At 47.1% G+C, this 24,705-nt stretch overlaps 1 protein-coding gene across 1 annotated transcript in view; it reads right to left on the bottom strand.

Annotated features, from left to right (window-relative positions):
* PAX5 (paired box 5) overlaps nucleotides 1-24,705 on the bottom strand; it is a 175,652-nt gene that overhangs the window by 103,319 nt on the left and 47,628 nt on the right. The window contains exon 6 of the mRNA XM_060153394.1: nucleotides 15,967-16,142. Within this exon, the coding sequence (XP_060009377.1) occupies nucleotides 15,967-16,142 (176 nt within the window). The remainder of the gene's footprint in view (nucleotides 1-15,966; nucleotides 16,143-24,705) is intronic.

The following is a 24,705-nucleotide window of genomic DNA, read 5'->3' as shown; positions in this document are numbered from 1 at the left end:
CATACATACAAGTCTAGAAACTCTTCTATCGTTAGTTAACGCTGGCTCCCTGAGACACAGATTAGGCAAGAAGTAGGAAGAGGGTCTTTCACCTCTACTTAGCATGATTCTGTATTGTTCGAATTTTTTTGCAACACATATGTGTTACTTCTGCTTTACCAAATCGGAATTTAATCTTCTGCTCTTTTTCTAACTTCTTGAGTTGAATGCTAACTCATTACTCTTTTATCCTCTATTTTAAATTAATGCATTTAAAGCTATGCATTTCCCTCTAAGTACCACTTTAGCTTTATTGCACAAGTTTTTATAGGTAGTGCTGTTTTTAGTTTTTGGTTGTTCAGTTCTAATATTTTGTAATTTCAATTAGGATTTCTTTTTTGACCTACGGATTTTTTCAGAAAATTAATTTTGTTTTTTAACTTTCAAACATAGAGAAGATTGGAAGCCGTAATTTGCTTTAGACTATTAATTTGTAATTTTAATGCACTGCGATCAAGAACATGGTCTATCATGTGGATTTGGTGTATTGCTGAGATTCGCTTTCACAACCAACACACAGTCCATCTCTGTAAGTGTTCTTCCATGTGTTTGAAAAGCACCTGTACTCTCGAATTGTTGGCTTTCATTTGTCTATTTGATCAAGCTTGTTAATTTTGTTGTGCAAAACTTACAAATGTCCTTGCCAAGTTTTTGTCAGCTTGATATATCCATTAATAAGAGGGGTATGTTAAAGTCTCCAAAAAATATTATGGGATTTTTTCCCTTTGTTCATTGACAATTTTTGCTTTAAATATTTTGAGATTCTGTTGCTTAGTATATACAAGTTCAAGATTGCTATATCATTTTCTTCTTATCATTGAGTAATTATCCTTTTTGTCTTTGAGGATACATTGGGCCTTAATTTCATCTGAGAGTGATATTACTCTATCATATTTTATTTAGTTTTCCTATCTCCTTACTCGCAACCTTTCAGTACCATTTTGTTTTAGGTCAATTCCTATAACCAGCATATTTCTGAGTTTTGGTTATTTTTTATAACCTCTGTATTATCTAACAAATTCAGTCTTATATTTATTGGGACTACTCAAATATTTTTATTTCTACCATCTACTATCTAATTTTGTATTTTTAACTGACCATGCTTTTTCTTTGCTTCTTTCTTCCTCTCCCCTGTCTTCTCTTGGGCTTACTGAGTACTCTATATATCTCTTTGCCTCTTATGGTTCCGAAGTTATACATTCCACTACTATGCCTTTAATGATGACCCTTAATTTGCTCACCTGCATCCCTGACATACCCAAATTCACAGTTGATCAATATATCTATCCTCCACCTGAGTAATACAAGGATCTTAGAATTTTTAACTCAGAGCAGCCTACCCCCAATCTTATATATTATTATTGTCTTTTTTTAGTTTGTTTTTAAATCCCCCAAACTAGTCATTATGTTTATAATCAACAGTTATTTAAATTATCCTTTGTTTATCAGTTATTTGGTTACCATTGCTTCTTAAATTCCATTCTTTCCTTCTGTATTTCATATCCTTCTCATAGGCAACATACAGTTGGATCTTGTGGTTTGTTTTTTTTTAATGCACTCTTTTAATGGGTACACTTAGACCATTAACATTGAAAGCAATTATTAATATAGTTGGATTAATATCTAGTATGTTTGTAAATGTTTTCTATTTATTGAACTTGTTCTTTATTTGTTTTTTCCCTGTTTTTTTTTCTTTCTCTGGATTTAATTAAATATGCCATATGATTCCATTTTATCTACTTAGCACTACTGAACCATACACTTAAATATGGTTAAGAGGGTAATTTTTACATTATGTGTTTTTTATCACAATTTTAAAAAGATTTTTAAGTCAAAAAAAATAGTTTTAGTGGTTGCCCTAGAGTTTTCAGTGTACATTTATAATTAATCTAAATTCACCTTCAAATAACATTGTACTTCTTAAATTGTAGGACAGTTACCTTCTAACAGAGTATTCCCAATTCCCCCTTCCTGTCCCTTGTGACATTACTGTCATTCATTTCACTTATCCATATGTAATAACCATATGGATACACTGTTACATTTTTACTTTGAACAGTTTCCTTTTAGATCAATTAAAAATAAGAAAAATCAAAGAATTTTTATCTTCATTTATTCCTTCTCTGACTCCCCTCCTTTTTATTTTTTGTAGATCTGAATTTCTGACCTATATCATTTTCCTTCTCCCTAAAAAAAATTTTTTTTTAACATTTCTTGCAAGATAGGTCTGCTAGTCATGAATTCACTCCATTTCTGTTTGACAGAAAGTCTTCATTTTTCCTTCATTTTGGGGGTACAATTTTCCAAGATATCGAGTTCTAGGTTGGTGGGGTTTTCCTTTCAGTGCTTTAAATATTTCACTCCACTCTCTTCCTGTTTACATGGTTTCTGACATGAAATCCACTGTGACTCTTATCCTTGTTCTTCTTTATGTAAGGTGTTTTTCCCCCTCCAGCTTCTTTCAAGGTTTTTCTCTGTCTTAGGTTTTCTGATGTTTGAAAACAATATGTGTAGGTTTAAATATTTTGATATTTACACCTACTGCTTGGCATTTTCTGAATTTCCCACATCTGTGGTTTGATTATCTGACTGAATTTTGGAAAGTTCTTGGCCATTACTACTTGAAATATTTCTTCTTCATTCTCTTTTCTCCCTCTGATATTCCAATTATGCACGTTACTCCTCTCAAAATTATCCCATAATTCTTGGATTGTGTTCTGTTCTGGTTTTTGGTTTGTGCCTTTGCTTTTTCTTTTTCTTTTTTTATTTTTATTGGGGTATAGTTGTTTTACAATGTTGTGTTAGTTTCTACTGTACAGTGAAGTGAATCAGCCATATGTATACATATATCTCCTCTTTTTTGGATTTCCTTCCCATTTAGGTCACCACAGAGCACTACATAGATTCCCTGTGCTATACAGCAGGTTCTAATTAGTCATCTATTTTATACATATTAGTGTATATGTGTCAATCCCAATCTCCTGACTCATCCCACCCCTGCCTTTGCTTTTTCACTCTTTTTTTTTTCTTTTGTATTTCATTTTGGGAAGTTTCTTTTGAAATGTCTTCAAGTTTACTGACTCCTTACTTGACTGTGTCCAATCTATGGATGAACCCATCAAAGGGCTTCTTTATTTTTGTCACTGTATTTTTTTAAATTTCTAGCATCTTTTTAATTCTTTCTTAGCGTTTCCATCTCTCTGTTTACAGTGTCAATCTGTTCTTCCATGCTGTCTACTTTTTCCAGTAGAGCCCTAAACATATCAATCATAGTTATTTTAAATTCCCTGTCTAATAATTCTCAAATCTCTGTCATAGCTGAGTCCGGTTCTGATGCTTACTTTGTCTCTTCAGACTGTGTTTTTTTCTTGCCTAACTTTTTTTGAAAGCTGGACACCATGTACAGACAGGTTACAGAAACTGAGGTAAACAGGCCTTTAGTATGAGGTTTTATGTTAATCTGGCAGATCTTAGCTATAACTCTCTGTATTCTCCTGTCTTTCCAGATTTTGCTGTAGCTGTTTGCCCTGCAACCTTAATTCTCTGATGGGTCGAGAATAGTTGTTGTTCAGTTTGCTCAGCTTTATTTCTTGTTGCAAATATGGGAATGATGACTCCCAAGTTCTTTATACATCAGAGCCAAAACTGGAAGTCTCTCATATCCTTCTTACTGAAGTACATTGTTTAGCAGCTCAGCAAGAGTGTGTAAGTGGTAAACTCTCCTTTGTCTTAAAATGTTTTTATTTTCCTTTGTTATTAAATGATCATTTATCTGAGGATATATCAATTGTTATTATCTCTTAACATTTGAAGACATTTTCTATTGTCTTCTGACTTCTATTGATGCTTTAAAAAGTATCCTGTCAATCTAAAAGTTATACTTTCTCTCTGGTTGCTTTTAATTTTCTCTTTGTCTTTGATGTTCTTCAATTTTACTATAGCTTTGCCTAGATGTGCATTTATTGTTATTCAACTTGTGTGGGATTTAGTATGCTTCCTCAATCTAATGACGTGTCTTGCAACAGTTCTATAAGTTCCTTAACTGTTATTTTTTCGAATGTTGCCTCATCTCTGTTTTTTCTATTTACTTTTCCAGAGCAACTATTAGATGTATATTGGACCTTCTCATGAAATAGTGTTTTATCTCTTACCCTCTCTTTCATATTTCCCAACTCTTTAGATTTCTATACTGCATTCCTGACAAATTCCTCAGTTCTGTCTCCCAAATCACTAATTTTCTATTCAGCTGTGTCTTACCCTGTTATTTAACCCATCAATTGAATTTTTAACTTTGATGACAAAATTTTTTATTTTTAGAGAATTTATTTGGTTCTTTTCCTAATCTGCTTATTCTTTTTTCATGTTGTTTTGTTCTTTTTTAATGTTTCTAGTCCTTTTTTCATCTCTTTAGTCATTTTATTGTCTCTTTCAGATTGCCTGGTATTTTAGGTTCTTGGAGTACTAATTTTCCTGGTTATGTCTCCTGACTTGCCCTTCTGTGGTTTGCAATTTTTTAATTGTGAGCTCATCTTCAGTAATTAACATTAACTCTGTAGGCACATCATACGTAATGGACTGTGAAAGTATCCAGATGAGAACTTTTCATGTGCTTCTGCTCGGCATCTCAAGAATTTCACTGACATGAGCCCAGTTTTTATATTAATTTCTCTTCTTGGGTTTCTTGCGAGTAATATAAAGTGAGATGCAACACCTGTATGTGCCATAGTTGGATTTCAACTTGTCATAGGAAACTTTGGTTCTCCCCTGAGTCTCATACAGAATCAAGTTTCCTTGCTGCTTCCCTCAGCCTACTGTTCATTTCATGGAAAGTATGGTCCTTCCAGGTTTCAAGTTTTTAGCAAGAGTTTCAGTTTCAACTCCCATATTACATAGGTCTAAGGGTGTATCTTCTGTCTTAACACCAGCATCAAAACTCCAGCCCCTGTTCACTAGGAACAATATCCTGGGCCGCTGGGACATTAGCTCATGCATGTAGAATTCTGGCTCTGAGTTCCTTCTAAATTTCCAGCGCCAGAGGATTTCGCTCTCTTTATTTAAACCTCAAAGACATATATATATATATGTATTTAGGTATTTAGATATATATTTTTTTCATTGTTATACTTGATCCAGTATTTCTATTGTTTAAGATGGGATAGGTCAGACCTTGTTATCGGAACGAAAAATTCTATGGAGGTTTTTTTGGTTTTTGTAATTTACAAAATAATGTTTGCTCTTTTTTTTTTTTTTTTTGCTGTACACGGGCCTCTCACTGTTGTGGCCTCTCCCTTTGCGGAGCACAGGCTCCAGATGCACAGGCTCAGCGGCCATGGCTCACGGGCCCAGTCGCTCCGCGGCATGTGGGATCTTCCTGGACTGGGGCACAAACCCGTGTCCCCTAGCATCGGCAGGCGGACTCTCAACCACTGCACCACCAGGGAAGCCCAATGTTTGCATTTTTTTAAAGAGCTTTGTGAATAGCCAAATTCCTTAAGCCAAACTTGTGGTGCACTCTCAAGACAAATAAGCTGTAGGACTGGAATTACCTATTCTGCTAGCGTTTTTGTCTTTCTTTATTGCAAGTATTGGTTAGCATTGTTTAGGGGGAAATATCTCTACCCAAAAATCAGTTTTCACATAGTACCTTTGGCTACATCTATTGCTGTTACTTAATGCCACACAGCACAGTACAGGTGGTCAATGTCACTGACATGGCACATCTGTAAAAGTTTCTTGGATGAATGAATGAATAAATGAATGAAAGAACAACCCAGCAAGGTGCCGGCAGCTCTTTGACAATTCACTTGTAATCTTTAAACCCCACATATACAGAATTTGCCTGTCATCTAAAAGAGTGGAACAGACAGGAAAAAAAAAATGTAAACAAGTCAAAATAAAAATAAGAGATGAGGGAACATACATATATGTATAACTGATTCACTTTGTTACAAAGCAGAAACTAACACACCATTGTAAAGCAATTATACCCCATAAAGATGTTAAAAAAAAAACTTTAATGAAAACCATAAAAAAAAATAAGAGATGAATTCCCAATTTGTTTTAGCTCTCACAGAATGTTAGAGCTAGAATGCGTCTCAAGGATGACACAGGCTAATCCCCCACCCCAAATGCAGAAACCATGACCCAGAGAGAAGTGACTAGCCCAAGAGCCATTATGAAAGCCCAGCGGTCCATCCCATGCTTTTACACTATGGGAACTTCCTCAGTGTTCCCTCAAACATTCCCCAGTCTTGCAAAACAGGCATGATTTTTCTTGGGCAGAAAATTGGGCCTCTTCAGGCAAGATCCTCAGAGCAAAGCTGAGATCCCACATAGTCCATGTAATTTTCACCCTTGGGTCACTTTGAGATGATGACAGTAGAAGGATAAGGGACAGTATGGCTGGTATAGAGGCACCCAGTACCTCTAGAGATCTAGGAAGCAAGAATTCCAGCATAAGACTTGTCATTATCTCATTTCAAAGGCAAGATGATATCCAAGTTAAATCTCGCTTAAGCATCTCAGTGTTCAGGATTCTAGCCCCTCTCATCCTGGGAAGAACTGGGTAGAGAATTCTTGCCCTTCTCCTGCCACTACCACTCTCTCCACCCTCCTCTAGCTCCTCTCATGGGCGCTGCCATGGACTGGAGAGAAGGTCAGCCCCAGACAGGGCAGGCAACGATTTCCAGGGATGCAGTGACATTGTCTGCACCTTGGCAATAGCCTACCAACACTCCAAGTCTCCTCACAGCAGCCAGAATAATCTTCTAATCCATATTGGATTAGATCCTGCTAGTCCCTGGATTAAAATCTTGCAGAGGCTTCTCCTTACTTTCACGATAAAACCCAAGCCCCTGGCCCTGGTCCGCAAGTCCCCTCACAGCCGTCCCCCACCACCTCCCTGACTGTACCACATACCACATACCATGCTTACCCACGGGACATCTTTTGGTTACTTTCCAGCCTCAGGTCTTCATTCAGGCTGTTCCTTCTGCCTGGGACACTGTTCCCACCACCCTTCCCTATCTTGAGCTCAAAGGCGCCATCCTCAGATAGACATTCCTGACCTCCCATCTAAATGAGGTCCCACTCTTTACTCTCAGCACACCCTGCTCTGTCTCTTCACAGCACCCATCATGTTCTGTAGTTACTGGTAATGATAAACTGTTTTTACTGGCATAATTCTTTTGCTAAAATCTGTCTCCAGGACTTCCCTGGTGGCGCAGTGGTTAAGAATCTGCCTGCCAATGCAGGGACACGGGTTCGAGCCCTGGTCCAGGAAGATCCCCCATGCCGCGGAGCAACTAAGCCCATGCACCACAACTACTGAGCCTGCGCTCTAGAGCCCGCGAGCCACAACTACTGAGCCCACGTACCACAACTACTGAAGCCCGTGTGCCTAGAGCCCGTGCTCCGCAACAAGAGAAGCCACTGCAATGAGAAGCCCACGCACTGCAAGGAAGAGTAGCCCCCGCTCACCGCAACTGGAGAAAGCCTGCACGCAGCAACGAGGACCCAATGCAGCCAATAAATAAGTTTATTAAAAAAAAGAATCTGTCTCCATTGCTATTGGGTAAACTCTAGGAACCACATCTTTGTTGCTGCTGTGTCCTCAGCACTTAGCGCAGTAGTTGGCACAGAGCAGGTACTCCATAAATATTTGCTGAATGAAATCAGTCACTCAGATGTCTACACCTGCAGGGGTCAGGGAGCTGACTCCAGAGAACTGTCTACACCCACAAAAGGCAGGAAGCAGGGAATGTGGCAGTCTTACTAGGTACATCATTTGGGGCATGTTACTTTAATCTGTCTCTGCCTCAGTTTCCTCATCTGCCACATGAAGATTATACTGCATACACTCTACCTCTTAGGGTCGCTGGGAGCAAGAAGGCTATGTGGAAGTTTATCGGGGGGGGGGGTTGTTTTTTTTTTCGCCGTACGCGGGCCTCTCACTATTGTGGCCTCTCCCTTTGTGGAGCACAGGCTACGGACGCACAGGCTCAGCAGCCATGGCTCACGGGCCCAGCCGCTCTGCGGCATGTGGGATCTTCCCGGACCGGGGCACGAACCCGTGTCCCCTGCATCAGCAGGCGGACTCTCAACCACTGCGCCGCCAGGGAAGCCCTCGGGGTTTTTAAATTAGTAATTCCTCTACCTTCAATTATGCCTCACACTCTGCCAGCCCCCCTGCAGGCAGTGGCACCTGCTGGCAGGACACTGTTTAATCCTCCGCTCCACTCCCTACTCCCGGGACGTCTGGCCGTGAACTCCTGGGCAGAGGATGCTGGTACTGTGTGTGGGCCCTGAGGCTGGCACCAGCCACTGGTATCCAGACTTCTGGCCCTGGTGTCTTCACCAGAAACCCCAGCCCTGCTCTGTGCACTGGAGGAGCTGGACTCATCATTGGCCTCCCAAGACCTTGCAGCCTCCAGCCCTTCACTGCTCAGAGCCATGGCCCCTGTGACCCAGGCCTCTCTGCCTACCCTAGTGAGGATCCCTGAGGGGAAGCCGCCCTTCAGTGTCCCTGCCATGCTGCAGCATAAAAGGTCTTCTCCTTTTGTTGCCTCCCCTACTGCTTCCCCTCTTCCCAGTGGACCTTCTCACTCTTCTTACCTTAGAATCATTCTTTCAGGTTGGAAGGACCTTGACTTTTAGCTAATCAAGCCCTCCGTGGATTCTTTTTTTTTTAATTGGGGTATAGTTGATTTACAATGTTGCTTTAGTTTCATGTGTACAGCACAGTGATTCAGTTATACATATACTTATATCCACTCTTTTTTTAGATTCTTTCCCATATAGGTCATTACATAATATTGAGTAGAGTTCCCTGTGCTATACAGTAGGTCCTTATTAGTTATCTATTTTATATATAGTAGTGTGTATATATCCATCCCAATCTCCCATCTCTGTGGATTCTTAAACTTTTAATACAGCATATATGAAAAAGGATAGATTCTCCTTATATTCCTCCAGTGACGGGAAGCTCGCTACTTCCCAAGGAAGCCCACTCCACTGTGAGAAAGCTTGGGCTATTAGAAAGTTCTCTTAGCTTGTTTCCTTCCCTGCTCACACCCCCAAGTCTTCCCTTCTTCATACCAAACAGCCCTAATTTCTCCAGTCATCCCTCCAAGATTTTTTTTTTTTTTGTGGTACGCGGGCCTCTCACTGTTGTGGCCTCTCCTGTTGTGGAGCACAGGCTCCGGACGCACAGGCTCAGCGGCCATGGCTCACGGGCCCAGCCATTCCGCGGCACGTGGGATCCTCCCGGACTGGGGCACGAACCCGTGTCCCCTACATCGGCAGGCGGACTCTCAACCACTGCGCCACCAGGGAAGCCCCTAGGTAAGATTTTTAATCACCTCTTCTGAGCAAACTCTATTTTGTCTGCAGTGGAGGAGCCTGGCCCTGAGCACAGCCCTACGAGGGGAAGGGCAGGGAGAGAGGAGCACAGCTAGCACAGAGTAGAAGGGGACAGTCACTGCCCCGACTTTGGTTTATACCTCCAGAGACCACCTTGGTTTGCGGGCAGACCCAGCACTTCCTAATTCATGCACAGCTCCCAGGGTGAGCCGAGTGGACCCTCAGGGTGTATCTGTAGGACACTGCCCACCCAGAAGAATCAGTGGACAGCCTGATTGTGCTACAACTGGGGGTAACCCAGTGGCTACCAGCCTGGACTCTGGACCTGGCTTCCGACTTGGCTCCACACTTACTGTGCCCTGTGGCTGAGTCATTGCACTGATCTCACCAAGCCTCAGCCGTCCTGTCTGCACAGTGGGGATAATAGGAGCTCTGTGACTTTGGAATGAGATGGGGCTAGAAGCGTTCTCCTCAGAACAGAGCCAGGCCCATGGTAAGAAATGAATACACAGTCGCTACAACGATTACTACAGTAATAATTAGAACACAGTGCGTTTATGAACTCAGACAAGAGGTAAGTCAGTGCAGGCTAAGTGGGTCAATGAAGGCCTCCCAGGGCAGGCAGGACTCCTGCTGGGGCTGGACTGCATAGATTTAGAAACAGACTGAAAGAGTGTTCCATTTGGAGAAACAGTGAGCAGGAGTTTGGAGTGAGAACAACAACAACAAGAAAGTAATAATAACCGCAGTCCCTGCCACCCTGCATGCTCAGAGCCATCCCTGGGGTTCCCGTGCCCACGCATACACACAGGCACGCATGCACACACATGCACACGCCAGCCCATCGTCTGTGGCCCCCTCGGACAGGAGGAGCCCAGGCCATGTGGCGTAGTGAGGGGTTAGGCCCGGCTTCAGCCAGAGCATCTTGTAGGCAAGCAGAGGGCTGTGGGAGTGGTGAAGGGTCATGCGGGAGATGAAGAGCTGGGATTGAGGTTTTGAGCAGTGGGAAACCACGAGGAGCTAGTATGTGAGGATGAGCTTCAGGAAGAGAAAGCCAACAGTGCAGCAGGGACAGGACAAGAGGCAGGAGCCCCACTGAAGGTTGCTTCCAGGAGAGCAGACTAGTCCAGGCTACAGACTCGGGGCCCTTCAGGGCAACTGCCCCCAAAGCAAAGCCAAACCTCCTCACCTCCACATTCCAGCCCTCTGGGGTTTAGGGTCCTCCTGCTTCTCCAGCCCCTCTGTCTCTGACTTTCTTTCACTCAGCCCATATTCCAACCACCTAGACCAGCCTGCAGTTCCCTGCTGTACTTGCACTCCTCCACGCCTTCATCCGTGCCGCTCCTTCTGCCTAGAATGCCCTCTCCAACCAACTCTACCTTCTCCACAGAGCTGGATTCTGCCCATCCCTCAAGGCACAGCACGAATGACACCTCCTCCAGGAAGCCTTCCCCCATTCTTAGCCTGGCACACCTGTCTCCTTGCTCCCTTCTCTCCCTACCCTCTCTCCTGGAGCTCCCTGAAGAAGGAAAGCATGTCTACCACCTCATCTTTTTCCCCACAGTCCCCAGCCCTTTTTCTGACTCAGGGAGGGTTCAAGCCATCTCTGATGACCAAGCTCAATCATGCTCAGAAACACAAACCAGCCCCTTCCCAGGAGGAGGATGCCCACAAGAGTAGGCAATGCTCAGCCCCAGGCCCACCAGCCTGGAGAAATGCCACCGTTCAGAGGGCAAAGCAACTTATGAGAGCAGGAGGCATTTCTGGTGACTTCTCTGTTAGACAAGGGACAGGATTTCTCCCAGTTTAACCTTCCATGACCTTTGAACTTCCTGGGAGGTCAGCAGCACGTCCCCCTTCCCCAGCTGTCTTTCTGTCTCTGGCCCAATGGGAGGGAGGGCCCTGGGCCTGTTCCATTTTGCGTCCGTATTGATCTGTTGGCAGCAATGGGCTGGATAATTAGCCAGGAATTAGGGTTTCTATTACAGCCAGGAGGCTGCTCCAGCTGATTTATCACCTGAATAATTTACTGTGATTGAAAGGAAATTAAAATGAACTCCATTTGACAACTGTGAGTTTTTATGGGCTTTAGTGAAGGCTCAAAAGCCAGATTAATAGCCTAGTGTTGGTTAATAGTCTGCCGAGAGTAAATACGGCAGGCTGTGCTTGGTGGCGGCCTTCCTGGTGGCCAGAGGAGGGACCAGCTCCTGCCAGGAGCTCAGCACCCACCACAGCGTCAATGCGACTTTTACTGAAACAGATGCCACTGTTCGAAACACACGCACACATACCACCCACCGTTGTTTCCTTTTTTTTTTTTCTCTTCTCCTCCAAGGTGATTTTTACTCACTCCACATGTAGGGAAAACAGAATTGCTTTTTCAATAACCATTTTGAAAAGGAAGTGTTTCATTGCCCCAGGAGTGTGTATATATTAACTCCTTCCACCCAGGAACAAGGGTTTACTAAGTTCCCACATAAAAGGGAGAAGCCTGGAACTTCCCTGGTGGCGCAGTGGTTAAGAATCCGCCTGCCAATGCAGGGGACACAGGTTCAAGCCCTGGTCTGGGAAGATCCCACATGCCGCAGAGCAACTAAGCCCATGCGCCACAACTACTGAGCCTGCGCTCTAGAGCCTGTGAGCCACAACTACTGAGCCTGCGTGTCACAACTACTGAAGCCCATGAGCCTAGAGCCCGTGCTCCGCAACAAGAGAAGCCACCGCAGTAAGAAGCCCGCACACAGCAACGAAGAGTAGCCCCCACTCGCCACAACTAGAAAAAGCCTGAGCACAGCAATGACCACCCAACGTAGCCAATAAATAAATAAATTTATTTAAAAAAGGGAGAAGCCTGGGCCCACCCACCCAGGGCAGATCTCGGCAGGAAAAGCAGCCAGGTGAGGGTGGGCTCTGAGCTCGTGGAAGTGACAGGTGGGACTCCAGCCCGGCCCTGAAGAGGAATGTTCTTCCCTTGGGCAGTTAGGGGTGGGTGATTAAGGAGGACTTGACCACCCAAGCCTATGGCAAGAATCTGAGGGTTCTACAATGACCAGCGGACTCTAGCTGCAAAAGGCCAGTTCTGAAAGCCAGCCAGTCAGAAAACTGGCCCCTAGAATTGTTTGGGGACATGGAGGCCCATGTAACCATCTTGCACAAGATGGACAAAAGATCTTGAGGTCAGATTCCAGCTCTGCATCCTCGACGAGTCCCCTTTGGGCCTGAAAATGGGGTGAACAGTCTGGGAAAAAATGTCCCAATCTGTAAAATGGAGCTCACAAATCTTGCTTAACCTGTGTAGCAGGCATTTACATGGAGAGTCCGATGAGAGGATGGATGTGAAAGACCTTAGAAAACTGTACAGGATCACTGCCGCTATTGTTAGGCTATTGCTGTGCTGCTGTTGTCACCACCACAATTACTACTGTCCCAGATAGGGCAACGGAGGTCCAGAGAAAAAGTGACTTGCCCCGCCGGGCAGAAGCCGGTCTCAAGTCAAACTCCCCCACCTCCAAGGCCGGCACACGATCTTTCTTCCCCACAAACTGCCACTAGACCTTGGAGACCAGATGTTCACAAATGGAAGAGAGGTCAGTATCAGCAGACAGAGCTCTGGGCCCCTTCCTGGCACCGCCGCCATGCACTCTGGGCTCACAAGGCAAGGCCGCCAGCGGGCACGAGGGGCTCAAGGAACCCGTACCCTTGACGCATCCCTTACCAGCCTGTGGCCCCTTGCTCGGCCGACATTCGTCCAAAGTGACTGGGAGTGGGGAGCAAGGGTATGTCATTCATAGTCCAGTGCCTGCGTGTGTGCCCGGCAGCCCCGTGGCCTCACCTCCCATCTCTCCTCATTACACCCCATTACGGGGAGGTGAAGCTGATTAACCAGAAAGCACTGAGTCAGTCATTATCCTATCGGCAGGCCCTGCCTCAGAACCCACACGGTCAGACAGGCCCTCGGCGTGTCCGCGTCATTCTGAAGGACACTGCATGGCCACACTGCTAGAAACAGAGTTTGTGATTCAGGTCTCCTCCCCTGAGGCCCATCTCTACATGGGCCTAATGACCTGTCCCCTAATGTCGCCTCCTGCATGACTTCTCCCTGTGCTCCCAGCAGAGGCAACATCTCCATTCATCAGGGTCCATAGAACCTTCTCCCTCACCTTGCAGCTTCTGAATCCATGTCACACTGCACCTGTCTGGCTGGAGGCTGAGCTGATGCCTGATTCATCCTGCCCTCCCTGCCCTGGGTGCCGGCACCGTGCCAGGCTCACAGCCAGCATGTAAGAAATACGCGGGATAAATGAGCATCTGAGCATCTGAGCAAGTGAGTGAATGGATACCTGGATGGACTCCTGTCCCATATGAAGCCCTATAGTCTGCCCAGGCTTCCAGGGCCTTCCACGCTAGATGAACTATGATTAGACTCTGAGTTTCCATGAGAATCACATGAAACACACGGAAACACAATCCCTAACACCTGATGTCTGAATTAAGTACATAAGGGCTTAATAGAAATGCCAGAGGTTTTGTGCAGAGGTATGGCCCTCACTTGCTGGGTGACCTCAGACAAACCCTATCCTTTCTCTGGACCTCTAGAAAATGAGGGGGTTGATAGCTTGCTTCTTTAGTCCCTGCTGGCTCTAAAATTCTGTAATATTGTCAAAGGTTTGCAGGTAACTTTTCTCCCAGATTCTGGAGGGAAATGTAGGCCTCATCCAAGGAAGGTTCCGGGTTGAGTTTCTTTTCTTTCTCCTCCTGGGTCAGATGGAATGTGGCTTCGGCCATCTCTCCGAAGGGCTCTGAGTGGGAGAGGCTGCCTGTGATGGAAACAGACTCCCTGAAGCCCAGGAACTAGAGCGTGTGAGATCAGCTCTTACCAGCACATATGACTATGTCATTCCCAGAGAAGGTGTCACTCAACTTGCAGGAGAAAGACTGAAATCCTGAGCACAGTCTACGAGACCAGGCCCAGCTCCCCAAAATCTCCTCCTACCCTCCCCAGCCCATTCCCTGAAGCCCAGCCACACTTTCTTTCCATTCCTCACTCCTGCCACACTCCCCCGACCTCAGGATCTTTGCACTCGCTATTTCCTCTGCCAGGCACATTCTCCCCACCACATCCCTTTGGGGCTCAGCATAAGCCTTTGTGGCCTCCAGGCTGGCTCAGCATCTGCTTTATACCTTTAGAGCACCTCAGACATCCCCTCCTCAGCGCCTAGTACATCTGTGATCCGTGACCCTTTGAGTGATCCTTCTTTATTGTGATTCTTCTACACATCTGTAGGCTCCCTGAGGGCAGGTCCAAGCCTGTCTTGTTCACTCATGTACCTAGTGACTGGCTCCGTGCCTTGCACATAATAAACACTCATCAGTGTTTGTTAAGTGAATACGTGACTTGCTGGGTGGCCTTAGACAAGTCTCTTTACCTCTCTGGGCCTCAGTTTCCCCATCTGAAAACAAAGTAGCTAGATGGTCTGTGAGAGCCCTCATAGGAACTGCACAGAGACAGCCAGACTATCATAGGATGGTGGTCCCTGAGGCCTTGCTCACTCCTCCCCGTCCAAGGTCCCCTCCAGTACCTATTCTCTCCACAGGAGCCTGTGCTGCAGCCTATACTGTTTTGAGTGGCTCTTTGGGAAAACTTCAGAAGCATCATCTAATTAGCCTGTAGAGGAAGCTCAGCAGGCCAGTCCTCCCCACCAGGACCAGCCAGCAAGTGCTGGGGAAAGTTACTACTCACAGGCCTCTGTGACTCACCCACCAGGTGGGAGCTCTCGGCAGGCAGGAGCCAAGTCTGAGCCGCCCGTGCCTGCGAGGTATACAGCCCAAAGCCTGTCACAGACGGGGCACCAGGAAACAGTCTCCTGAATCGAATCTGGTACTGGGGGGACCTTATCCAGGCCCCAAGAGCCTCTCACTGGGCAGAGCCTTTCTGATGTCATCTCTGCAGCCACAGGCAGTGAATGCTTCTCGGCCCAGGTTAGAGCAGGGAGCAGCTCAGCAAGGGATCATCCTGCTTCCTTCCCTCTCTTGCAAATGACCCAGCTGCGAGTTTGTCCAATGAGACAGACACTTCCTTATTTCCAGACTCTTGGATTCAGTTCTAAAAGCATGACAGGACAACGTGACGAGAAGGCTGACAGTAGGGGACACACCAGTGTCATCATAACCTGGTTTATGGCCAGACGGTGCTTACATATTTCCACCTGCACCCTGACAGGATAATGACCCAAGACCACCTCAAGTGGCCCAGAAGATCATTACACCACCCTGTGCAAAGAGCCCTGGGAAAAGACACCACCCCACAGCAGTGGCAGAGCAGCCAGACACGGCACAACCCCCCGCTGGCCAGAGAGAGGAGGCACCAGGGCAAGCAATTGAAGAAGCCCCAGACACACGCTCCAGACCTCGTGGGATGCTGCCACTGGCCAGGTTTGGCGGAGAACGAGAAACCCGGCTCTGAGTAGAAGCTGGCACTCTCACCCACTCCCCACTGAATGCCTTTGGGTGGGTCACCCAGGCCTGCGTGAGGGTGGCAGGTGTGGAGGCAGCGAGTCGGGGGCATACCTGCTCGGGCTTGATGGGCTCTGCAGTGGTGAAGATGTCCGAGTAGTGCTGCCTCTCAAACACGCGGTCCAGCACCTCCAGCTGCTGCTGCGTGAACAGGTCTCCCCGCATCTGCTTCCGGAGGAAATCTCTGCCCGTCAGTGAGTGACCGTTCGGCACAGGAGACTCCTGAATACCTTTGATGAGCATGAGAGAGGAGGGGTGAGTGCAGGTCACGCAAGCTGCTGGGGAAGACATGTCAGACCCTGGATTGGGAAGAGGGCCTGAGAGACCCACGAGCCCAGCTCCTCCCCTGATGAGAGAGGAAACAAACAGGGGCTCAGACGTGGGGGTCTTTGGCCAAGGTTGCCCTGCTGCTTAGGCCAGAGCCAGCTTCCCACGGTCACAGGCCGGGCCCTGCATGAAGCATGTGTCATTGTATCTAATCCTCACAATGAACCCTATGTAGATGGCACTATTTCCCCCATTTTTCAGATAAGAAAATTGAGGCCTAGAGAGATTAACTGATTTGCCTGAGGACTGGAGCTTGGGTTGACTCAGAGGCTTAACCACCAGGTGCTACTGCCTCTCCTGCTCTGAAGATCCCCTTGGAGGTATAGTTTGGTCCCAGAGCTGACGCCCTTCCCCAGGACAACTGCCACCACATCATGTGACCAGCCAACAAAACACTGCGTTAGGAAGGCTGCAAGGAAACAGATGCTCTCACACAATTCTGATGGGAGTCTACTGGTCACACACCCGTGATGGACAATTTGATAAAATCTATCAAGATCACAAATGCAAGTTCCCTTTGACAGAGCAATTGTACCTCTGGGAAATTGTTTTACAGTTAGACTTACACATATGGGAAGTAATATATATGCAAGGTTCTAGTAGCAAAAGACTGGAAACAACCCAAGAGTTTATTTGTAGGAGCTGGTTAAATAAGTTATGGTATGCTCACACGGTAGAATACGGTATGGCAACAAAAAGGAAAGAGGATTCCATCTGTGAATTGATATGGAAAGATCTTCAAGATTCATCGTTAAATGAAAAATAAATAAACAAGATGCAGCACAGCATGTATAATATACAACGTTTTGGGCTTCCCTGGTGGTGCAGTGGTTAAGAATCCGCCTGCCAATGCAGGGGACATGGGTTCGAGCCCTGGTCCCGGAAGATCCCACATGCCGCAGAGCAACTAAGCTCATGTGCCACAACTACTGAGCCTGTGCTCTAGAGTCTGCGAGCTGCAACTACTGAGCCTGTGTGCTGCAACTACTGAAGCCCGTGCACCCTAGAGCCCGTGCTCCACAACAAGAGAAGCCATGGCAATGAGAAGGCCATGCACCGCAACAAAGAGTAGCCCGCGCGCAGCAATGAAGACCCAACACAGCCAAAAGTAAGTAAATAAAATAAATAAATTTATCAAAAAATATATATACAACGTTTTGTGTAAAAAAGGAAGAAAATAAGACTTTACACACATTGTGTGTGTGTGTATGTGTATACACACACACACACATATATGGCTCTGGAAGGCAGCACGAGAAACATTTAGAGTGGTTACCCATTCAGGGAGGTAGGAGCTAAATGGATGGAGGCAAAGGGGAGGGAGACTTTTCAAAGCACGCTTGTTTTGTTTTGTTTCGTTATAGAACTTTAAATGTATTGCCTATTCAACAAAATGTAAATTACTAAGAAAGCACAGGATTAAGTTCTCTATGGGTTCTGTATTGTTAGCTCTTCACTGTGATGATGCCTACATTTCAAAGAAAATACTACGAATTATCAATTAAAAATTAAATGGTTGAAATATCTTTCGTGAGCTTTGGGCTTGAACCATTCAAAATGAGAGAAAACAAGGAGGATGAAAGAGTCCAGTGAGGAAATGGCCTGCAGGGCCATCATTCCCCAGGGTCCTCTGGGACCGAGTTGCTCGTGCTGGGCTGCCCAGAGACACTGCTGGAAGCCAGGCCCGGAGGTGAGGCCTGCCTTTGCCATTGGGAAGCCCCCGTGGGAAACCAGCGTGTGTCAGATCTCTCCCCGGCAGGTGCCCTTACCCAAGGCCTTGCCCAATCCCCCTCCCACCCCCCACCCCGCCAGTCCACTGCCACCCTAGGCTTCATCCATCATGTCAAAACCCCACCCATGTGAGGAAGGAAGTTGAACCAAGGAGCTTGAAGCAGTGGGATACTGTGTCCCTGAGACACTGCCCCAGGTTGGTGTTTCCCCAACTGTCCTACCCAGGGCAACTGCAATACAGGCTCTGACATTTGAACAAAGACACCAGCTTTGGGTATTCACATGAGCGCTGGCCTTTCAGAGTCCCCTGTGGCGGCTGAAAGCTCAGAGCACCTCAGCATCCTCGACAGGAAGGGCCTTTAGAGGTGGCTTGGGACGCCCCTGAGAAAATGGATCCCAGATCAGTTTTGACCCAAGAGGATACCTAAGCTTGGCTGTAGACTGAAAGACCAGACACCCCAATGTGTGGGCCAAGGAGGGAGCAGGTCTCTCTGATGTCCCCTGGTCTAAAGCCTGAGGCCCTCCCCTGGAAGCCTGCGACACTGGCCTTCCACGAGACAGGTCCCTGCTCCTGCCCACGGGACATCATCCTCAGAGACCCCTCTTTCGTCATGGCCTATATCCATGGGGATCATTCTCACAAGGGCACCAAGACTAGCAGGATGTGGGAGCTCATGGCCCAGCCTGTGTCTGCCCAGCAGTGTTCTCCCATTGGCTGGCATCCACCAAGTAGCCCATGCGTGCACAGGTGTACACACACACACACACACACACACACACACACACACACACACACACACACACACACACACACACACACACACACACACACACACACACACACACACACACACACACACACGGGAAGGAGGCTCAGCTGGCTCCTCCTCGGCTATTGCTCTGGCCACTCATCCTGGCCCCAGTCACTCTTGCCAAAGCTTGACCTTGGCCTGGGTCCCCAGTGCTCCCACTGAGTCTCTCCCTGTCAGAGAGACCACGTCCACTTTAGGAGACTTTTCCCTGGTCACCAACTTCACTTATAGTCCCCAGCCCCCATCCTACCAGCCAGACCCTATTAAAGGCTCCTTCCTATCTGCCAGCTCCTGACGTCTCCTGCCAAGGCTTCTCCCTGCTGAGCCCCCTTGGGCAGTGCCCACCTCTTCTCTCCCACTCAGGCTGCCCCCTCAGACACTCCACATCTCTGTCCCTGGAGGAGGCCTCTCCCTGGCAGCCAGCCGGTCCTCACGCTGATATCCTCTCCCATGGGCTTCACAGGCTGGGCTCTGTGCACAGCTCAGAGCTCTGGAAAGGCAGAGCTGTACCTCCACAGAGGAAGCTCTGAGGAGATGGCTTGGCTGAGGGCTCCTGTGGGCAAGGTCACTGTCCGGTCACCAGGGAGACCCTGGCACAGAGTTAAGGCTCAGGGCACATGCTGACTCAAGTGCATGCACTGGGGGTCCTTGGAGGACCAGCGCCCCCCAGGACACCGCGCATTCTTCAACACAGGCAGCCGCGCTGGGGCCTGCTCTGAGTCCCCCAGAAGGAAGGCTCACCGCGTCCCACTCTGGCCTTCCGACAGTCAGCCACAGCACCATGGGCGGAGCCCGGGAGAGTGTCCAGGCTGTCTTGGTGACCCAGAGACTCGGAATGGAGGACTGTGAGCTGGGAAGAGGCACCTCTCCAGGCATTCGGCCCAATCCTGACCCCTCTGACTGCTCCTGCCTGCCAGCACCTGCACCTGCTTTCTCTCCTCAGGAAGGAGGTGAAGTCTACCTGCCACTTTGCACAGAAAGTCTGTCATTTCCTTAAGAAGGCCTGGGGCACTCCTAAATACACGATCATTTATTCATTCATTTAACAGATATTGATAAAGAATTTACTCTGCACCAGGTAATATTTTTAAAAAACCAAACACAAAACAGAGGATATACCGATGACCAAGACAGGCCCCTCTTTGCAAACTAGAAAGGGCAGCCCACTTTAGTCAAGTGCTCACACAAACAGATATGATTACAAACTGTGATAAGTAGGAAAAGTGCCTAGAAACATATTCAAATGGCCATGTGTAATGACCTCACGGGGAGGAGTCAGGGAAGTCGCCCAAAGCGGAGTCATGCTCGAACTGAGAGCAGAGGACAAGATGTCAGCAGGGCAAAGTGGGGGATGGGATGGAGGGGGTGTGCCAGGCAGAGGAGATGAAAGGGACAGAGGGAGTGGGAGGAAGAGACCCCAGGAGACTCTGGAGAGGCAGGCGGGGGTCCTGTCAGGCAGCCACGGAGGCCACAATAGCCATGGAGGTCATCTGAGCCTCGCTGGGGGGAGGGGGGCCACGGAAGGGGGCTGGGGAGGCAATCGCCCTCCACATTTCTCAGTCCCAGGGCCTGAACTGCTAGTTCCTGTAGGTCAGGCTGTGCTTTCTAAGCCCTGCTCCCCAGGTCTGGAAAGACTAGGAACTGGCAAGATGAATTTTACATTTGTGCACATTTGGAGGTGATGCCCAGAGTCAGCCTGTCAGCCACAGGTGATCCACGGAGCCCATATGGAAGGTAAATCACTCCTCATTGGCGTGGGCCCTGTTGCCAGGACAAACACTAATCATGCGCACACATGCCGCCTCCTCCAGGGTGTCTTCCTTCATGCCTCAGTCACTGCTCCATCTGACCACTTTCTCCCTCATCTTAGGAGTCAAGCCCCTGGGCCCTTCACTCTCACATAGCACTATCAGCTACCTTGGGGAGAAACACCACAATTAATTCATCTCTGTCTCCTCCACAGAGAACATCTGTGGAATAAACAAATTAGTAATACCACCTTCACTCCGCAGGTCTGGCCTGTAAATGTCACAGTCCCTCCATTTGACCCATTCATTCATTCATTTGTTCATTCTTCTCTCAACCAACCTTAGAGAGCAGGCACTGGGCTAACGCTGGGCACAGAGTGATGAGCTGGCCCAGCCCTGTCCTCGTGGAGTTACATCCAGTGGAAGAGGCAAATGTTAACTGAAAAATAATCAGACCAGTAAAGGTGCAAGTGTCAACCAAGACAAATATTCTGACAAAAAGGCTCATGGTTCTCAAAGGCCAGGGACATGGCTGACCCATCTCTGGGTACGGCAGACAGTGGGTGAGCCTGAGTGAAACAGATTACATGCAAAGAGATGGCTACAAAAGTGAACACCAGAAAATCACACCCTGCACAAGGACAGGTCTGAAGCTCCAGGCCTCCAATGGACGCTTCCATAGCATTTCTCATCCACAAAGGTGCTGCCTCACTTCAATGGAGAATGTGATCTTGGAGACAGGCTCCAGAAGCATTCGGACCCATTGTATTCCAGGGAGAAAAATCTGAACTCACGATGTGAATGGTATGCTTAAATATATGGACAGACATGGGCAAAAGTACAAAGGTATACAGGGGGCATGGTATCTTTAAATCTTTTTTTCTACTCCAAATCAAATAATATGTAATAGACCCAGTGCTGGGCTTAGTCAACCATGGCTCGTAGAATTAACATTCTGGAAGCTAGCTTCAGGGGAGCAAGGGGCAGGAAGCTCCATCTCGGGGAGCAGAGAAATGCTGGCTTTAAATTTCAGGTTAAACCAATGTTATTCACAACCTGGCTTTGAAGCTAAAGGCTTTACACAATTGGGTCTGGTCACGCAAAGAGGGAGGAAGCAAAATAGCCTCAGATTCCCATCTGTCAAGAGAAAGCTGTCTCCTGTGTGTCTTAAAAGATCATAAACCCATTGCGTTTTCTTCAGAGCACAGCAGATTCAGGGGCTTTGCATTTTTCTTGGAGGGTTCTGGTTTGTTTCTTTAAAAATCGTCATGTACCTTATGTCTGCAGATGCTCCCTGGGAAGAAAGAAAATAAAAACAAACAGGAATCTCCATAATTCCTTCTGGCATCATGGCCTTTGGGATGCAGCCCCAGCTGGCGGCTCCAGAGCCCAGGAAAGGAGGCTGGAGCTACTGGGTCAGTCTCTGGCCTTTCTCAGAGTCCCATTTCCCTGCAGAGCCCAGCCCAAGCCAGAGCCCTGACACAGCCTCCTTTATCCTCACAGTTGCTCCTCAGCATGGCAGGGCAGTGGCAGGGCCCAGTGGGAAAAGGGTTGGGAGCCAGCAGACCTGGGTTCTAGCCCCAGCTCTGCCCTTACTTGCTGTGTGAGCCCAGACAGGTTCCTCTCCCTCTCTGGGCCTCACATGCCCCATCAATAAACTAAGGAGGCTGCGTCAGTTGTTTCTAACCATTTTCTCCTCCAAAAGCCACCGGGATTTTGTCAACTAAATAGTATTAAATGAGCATTAACCTATTTTTCCATTTTGGTTGTTTGTGCAGTCTTTGTAGGGGACACCCCCCAATATTCATTCTACCCCTAAATGATGGCCAAACCTACCCAGGAGATCCCATTCTCTTTGCTAATACTTACTTTAAGAATGGACATGTGAGGAGGGGGGGTCCTTGGAGGGGGCTTCTAGGAGAAAGTCAGAGACAGGAGAAATCTTTTTTTCTTCACTGGGCTGCATTCACCCTTAATCTTTTTGAAATTGTGAAACTAACTCCCGTGCCCCACCCTTACCCCAGGCTCTGAGGTCTTCTCCCGGTCTGGCTGGCAGTGCTCCAAGGAGGCTGACTTCCAGCCAGTTTGCTGCTTCTGGACTCTGGCACCCACCATGCTCATAGCCCTGCCTCCCCCAATGAAGACAGGGACAGAGCCAGGTCTTGGTGGGTCATCTGCCACAGGAGTCTAGAGCCAGGGAGGTTGGGAACATTGAACTGGTGTGACCTGGGGCATTCCCAGCTAGGGTCAGGTGAGTCCAGGGAGCTTGGGGTTGGTCTTCTCAGATGGCTGCCATGGCTAATTCTTAAAGCAATCCATAAAGCAGAGACCAACCAAATTCAGACCATGCTAACTTGCAGCTTTAAGAAATTGTTTCTGATGCAATGGAAGCTTGCTGAGGGCAGTAGTGGCGCCAGAATTTTCTCCGGAGGAGGTGATAGGCATGACTATGGGTTACAAAAGGGGCAGGGGGTGAGGGTAGACAGGGTACTTGTTCAGCAAAATGCCCTGCATACCACTGAAAGTGAGAGAGCATCATCTGTCCCTAGCTAAGAATATAGGGGTAGTGACAGAGATAATGGGGAACACAGGCTCTCCAAGCCCCAGGATCTCCCACTGGATAGAACACTGCTCCGTGCCAGGGCTGAGCCAAGTTATTTTCGCATCCTTAAATTTCATTGATCCTCAGAACATCTGGGTGAGATGTGTATTCTTACCCCATTTTACAGATGAGAAAACTGAGGCTCAGAGAGGATGAGCAACTGAGATCACTCAGGTGGGACTTGGACCTCAGTCTCTTGTCTGCAGATCCAATGCTCTCTCCACTTCCCTTTACTCCTCAGGTCAGCTACTAAGACTAAAGCCCTCTGTTTCCTCATCTGTAAACTGGGAACAATGGTAAGCAGGACCATCTCTAGGGCTTTTATAAGGATTAAATGAGGTAATTCCTGTGACACACTTAGCACAAAGTTAGTGTCCAAACACCGTAAGCTATTGTCATCATCATTTACATCAGGAAAACTCTTCCAAGGCTGTCCCATGACAAAGCCCAATCCTCCGAGGCCTCTATGACCTGCCCCTCCAGCCAAGGTCACCCCTCTAATCATCCCCCAACACCATCCCAGTAAGCTACTCCTCATTCCCCAAGTGTCCCTGATGCCACTCCCTGACACCACTGCTCTTTCCATTCCCTCTGCTGACTCATCTTTTACCCCTGCCCATCAAAGCCTCAGCCTCTCTGAAGCACAAGGCTCAATTAATCACCCTGTCTTCTAGGTCTCCTCAGCAAGTTGCATGGGCCACCACTATTATCCTGGATTTCACTCCTCACAACCCACCCTGTGAGGTCCATCCTCTTGGAATCCCCATTTTATTGCTGAAGAAAGTGGAAGAGATAATAAGTAACTTGTTCAAGGTCACAGCAAGGTCACATGGTAGAGCACTTGCACACCTTTTAACACATCTTAAGAGTCAAGCTGAGCACCGTGATGGATGTGATAGAGCATACTAGGGAGGTTCAAATCCTCACTCTGTCTCTTACAAGCTATGATATTTGAGAAACTTCTTTAACCTCTCTAATCCTCAGTTTTCTCATCCATAAAATGGAACAATATATAATGATACATGGGATCAATGAAAGAACTGAATGAGGATATATGTAAAATGCTTAGCATAGTACCTGGCACGTAGTTAGTACTCAATAAACCTGAGCTGTTTCTAGGATTATCCCAGTCATACCTCGTTTTATTGAGCTTTGCAGATAATTGCATTTTTTACAAATTGAAGGTTTGTGGCAACCCTGCATCAACAAGTCTATTGGTGCCATTTTCCAACAGGATTTGTTCGCTTCGTGTCTCTGTGTCACATTTTGGTCATTCTCATGATAGTTCAGGCCCTCTACCAGCAAAAAGATTATGACTCACTGAAGACTTAGATGACGGTGAGCATTTTTAGCAATAAAGTATTTTTAAATTAAGGTACATACATCATCTTTAGAAATAGTGCTATTGCAGAATTAATAGACTACAGTATAGGGTAAACATAACTTTTATATGCACTGGGAAGCCAAAAAATGTGTATGACTCCATTTATTGCGATAGTTGATTTACTGGGGTGGTGTGGAACCAAATCCGAAATTTCTCCAAGGTATGCCTGTATTTCCTCCCCTCCCTGCT

This window comes from Lagenorhynchus albirostris, chromosome 7 (assembly GCF_949774975.1).
Source record: "Lagenorhynchus albirostris chromosome 7, mLagAlb1.1, whole genome shotgun sequence".
Taxonomy (NCBI): domain Eukaryota; kingdom Metazoa; phylum Chordata; class Mammalia; order Artiodactyla; family Delphinidae; genus Lagenorhynchus; species Lagenorhynchus albirostris.
This window is presented reverse-complemented; position numbering and strand designations above follow the sequence as displayed.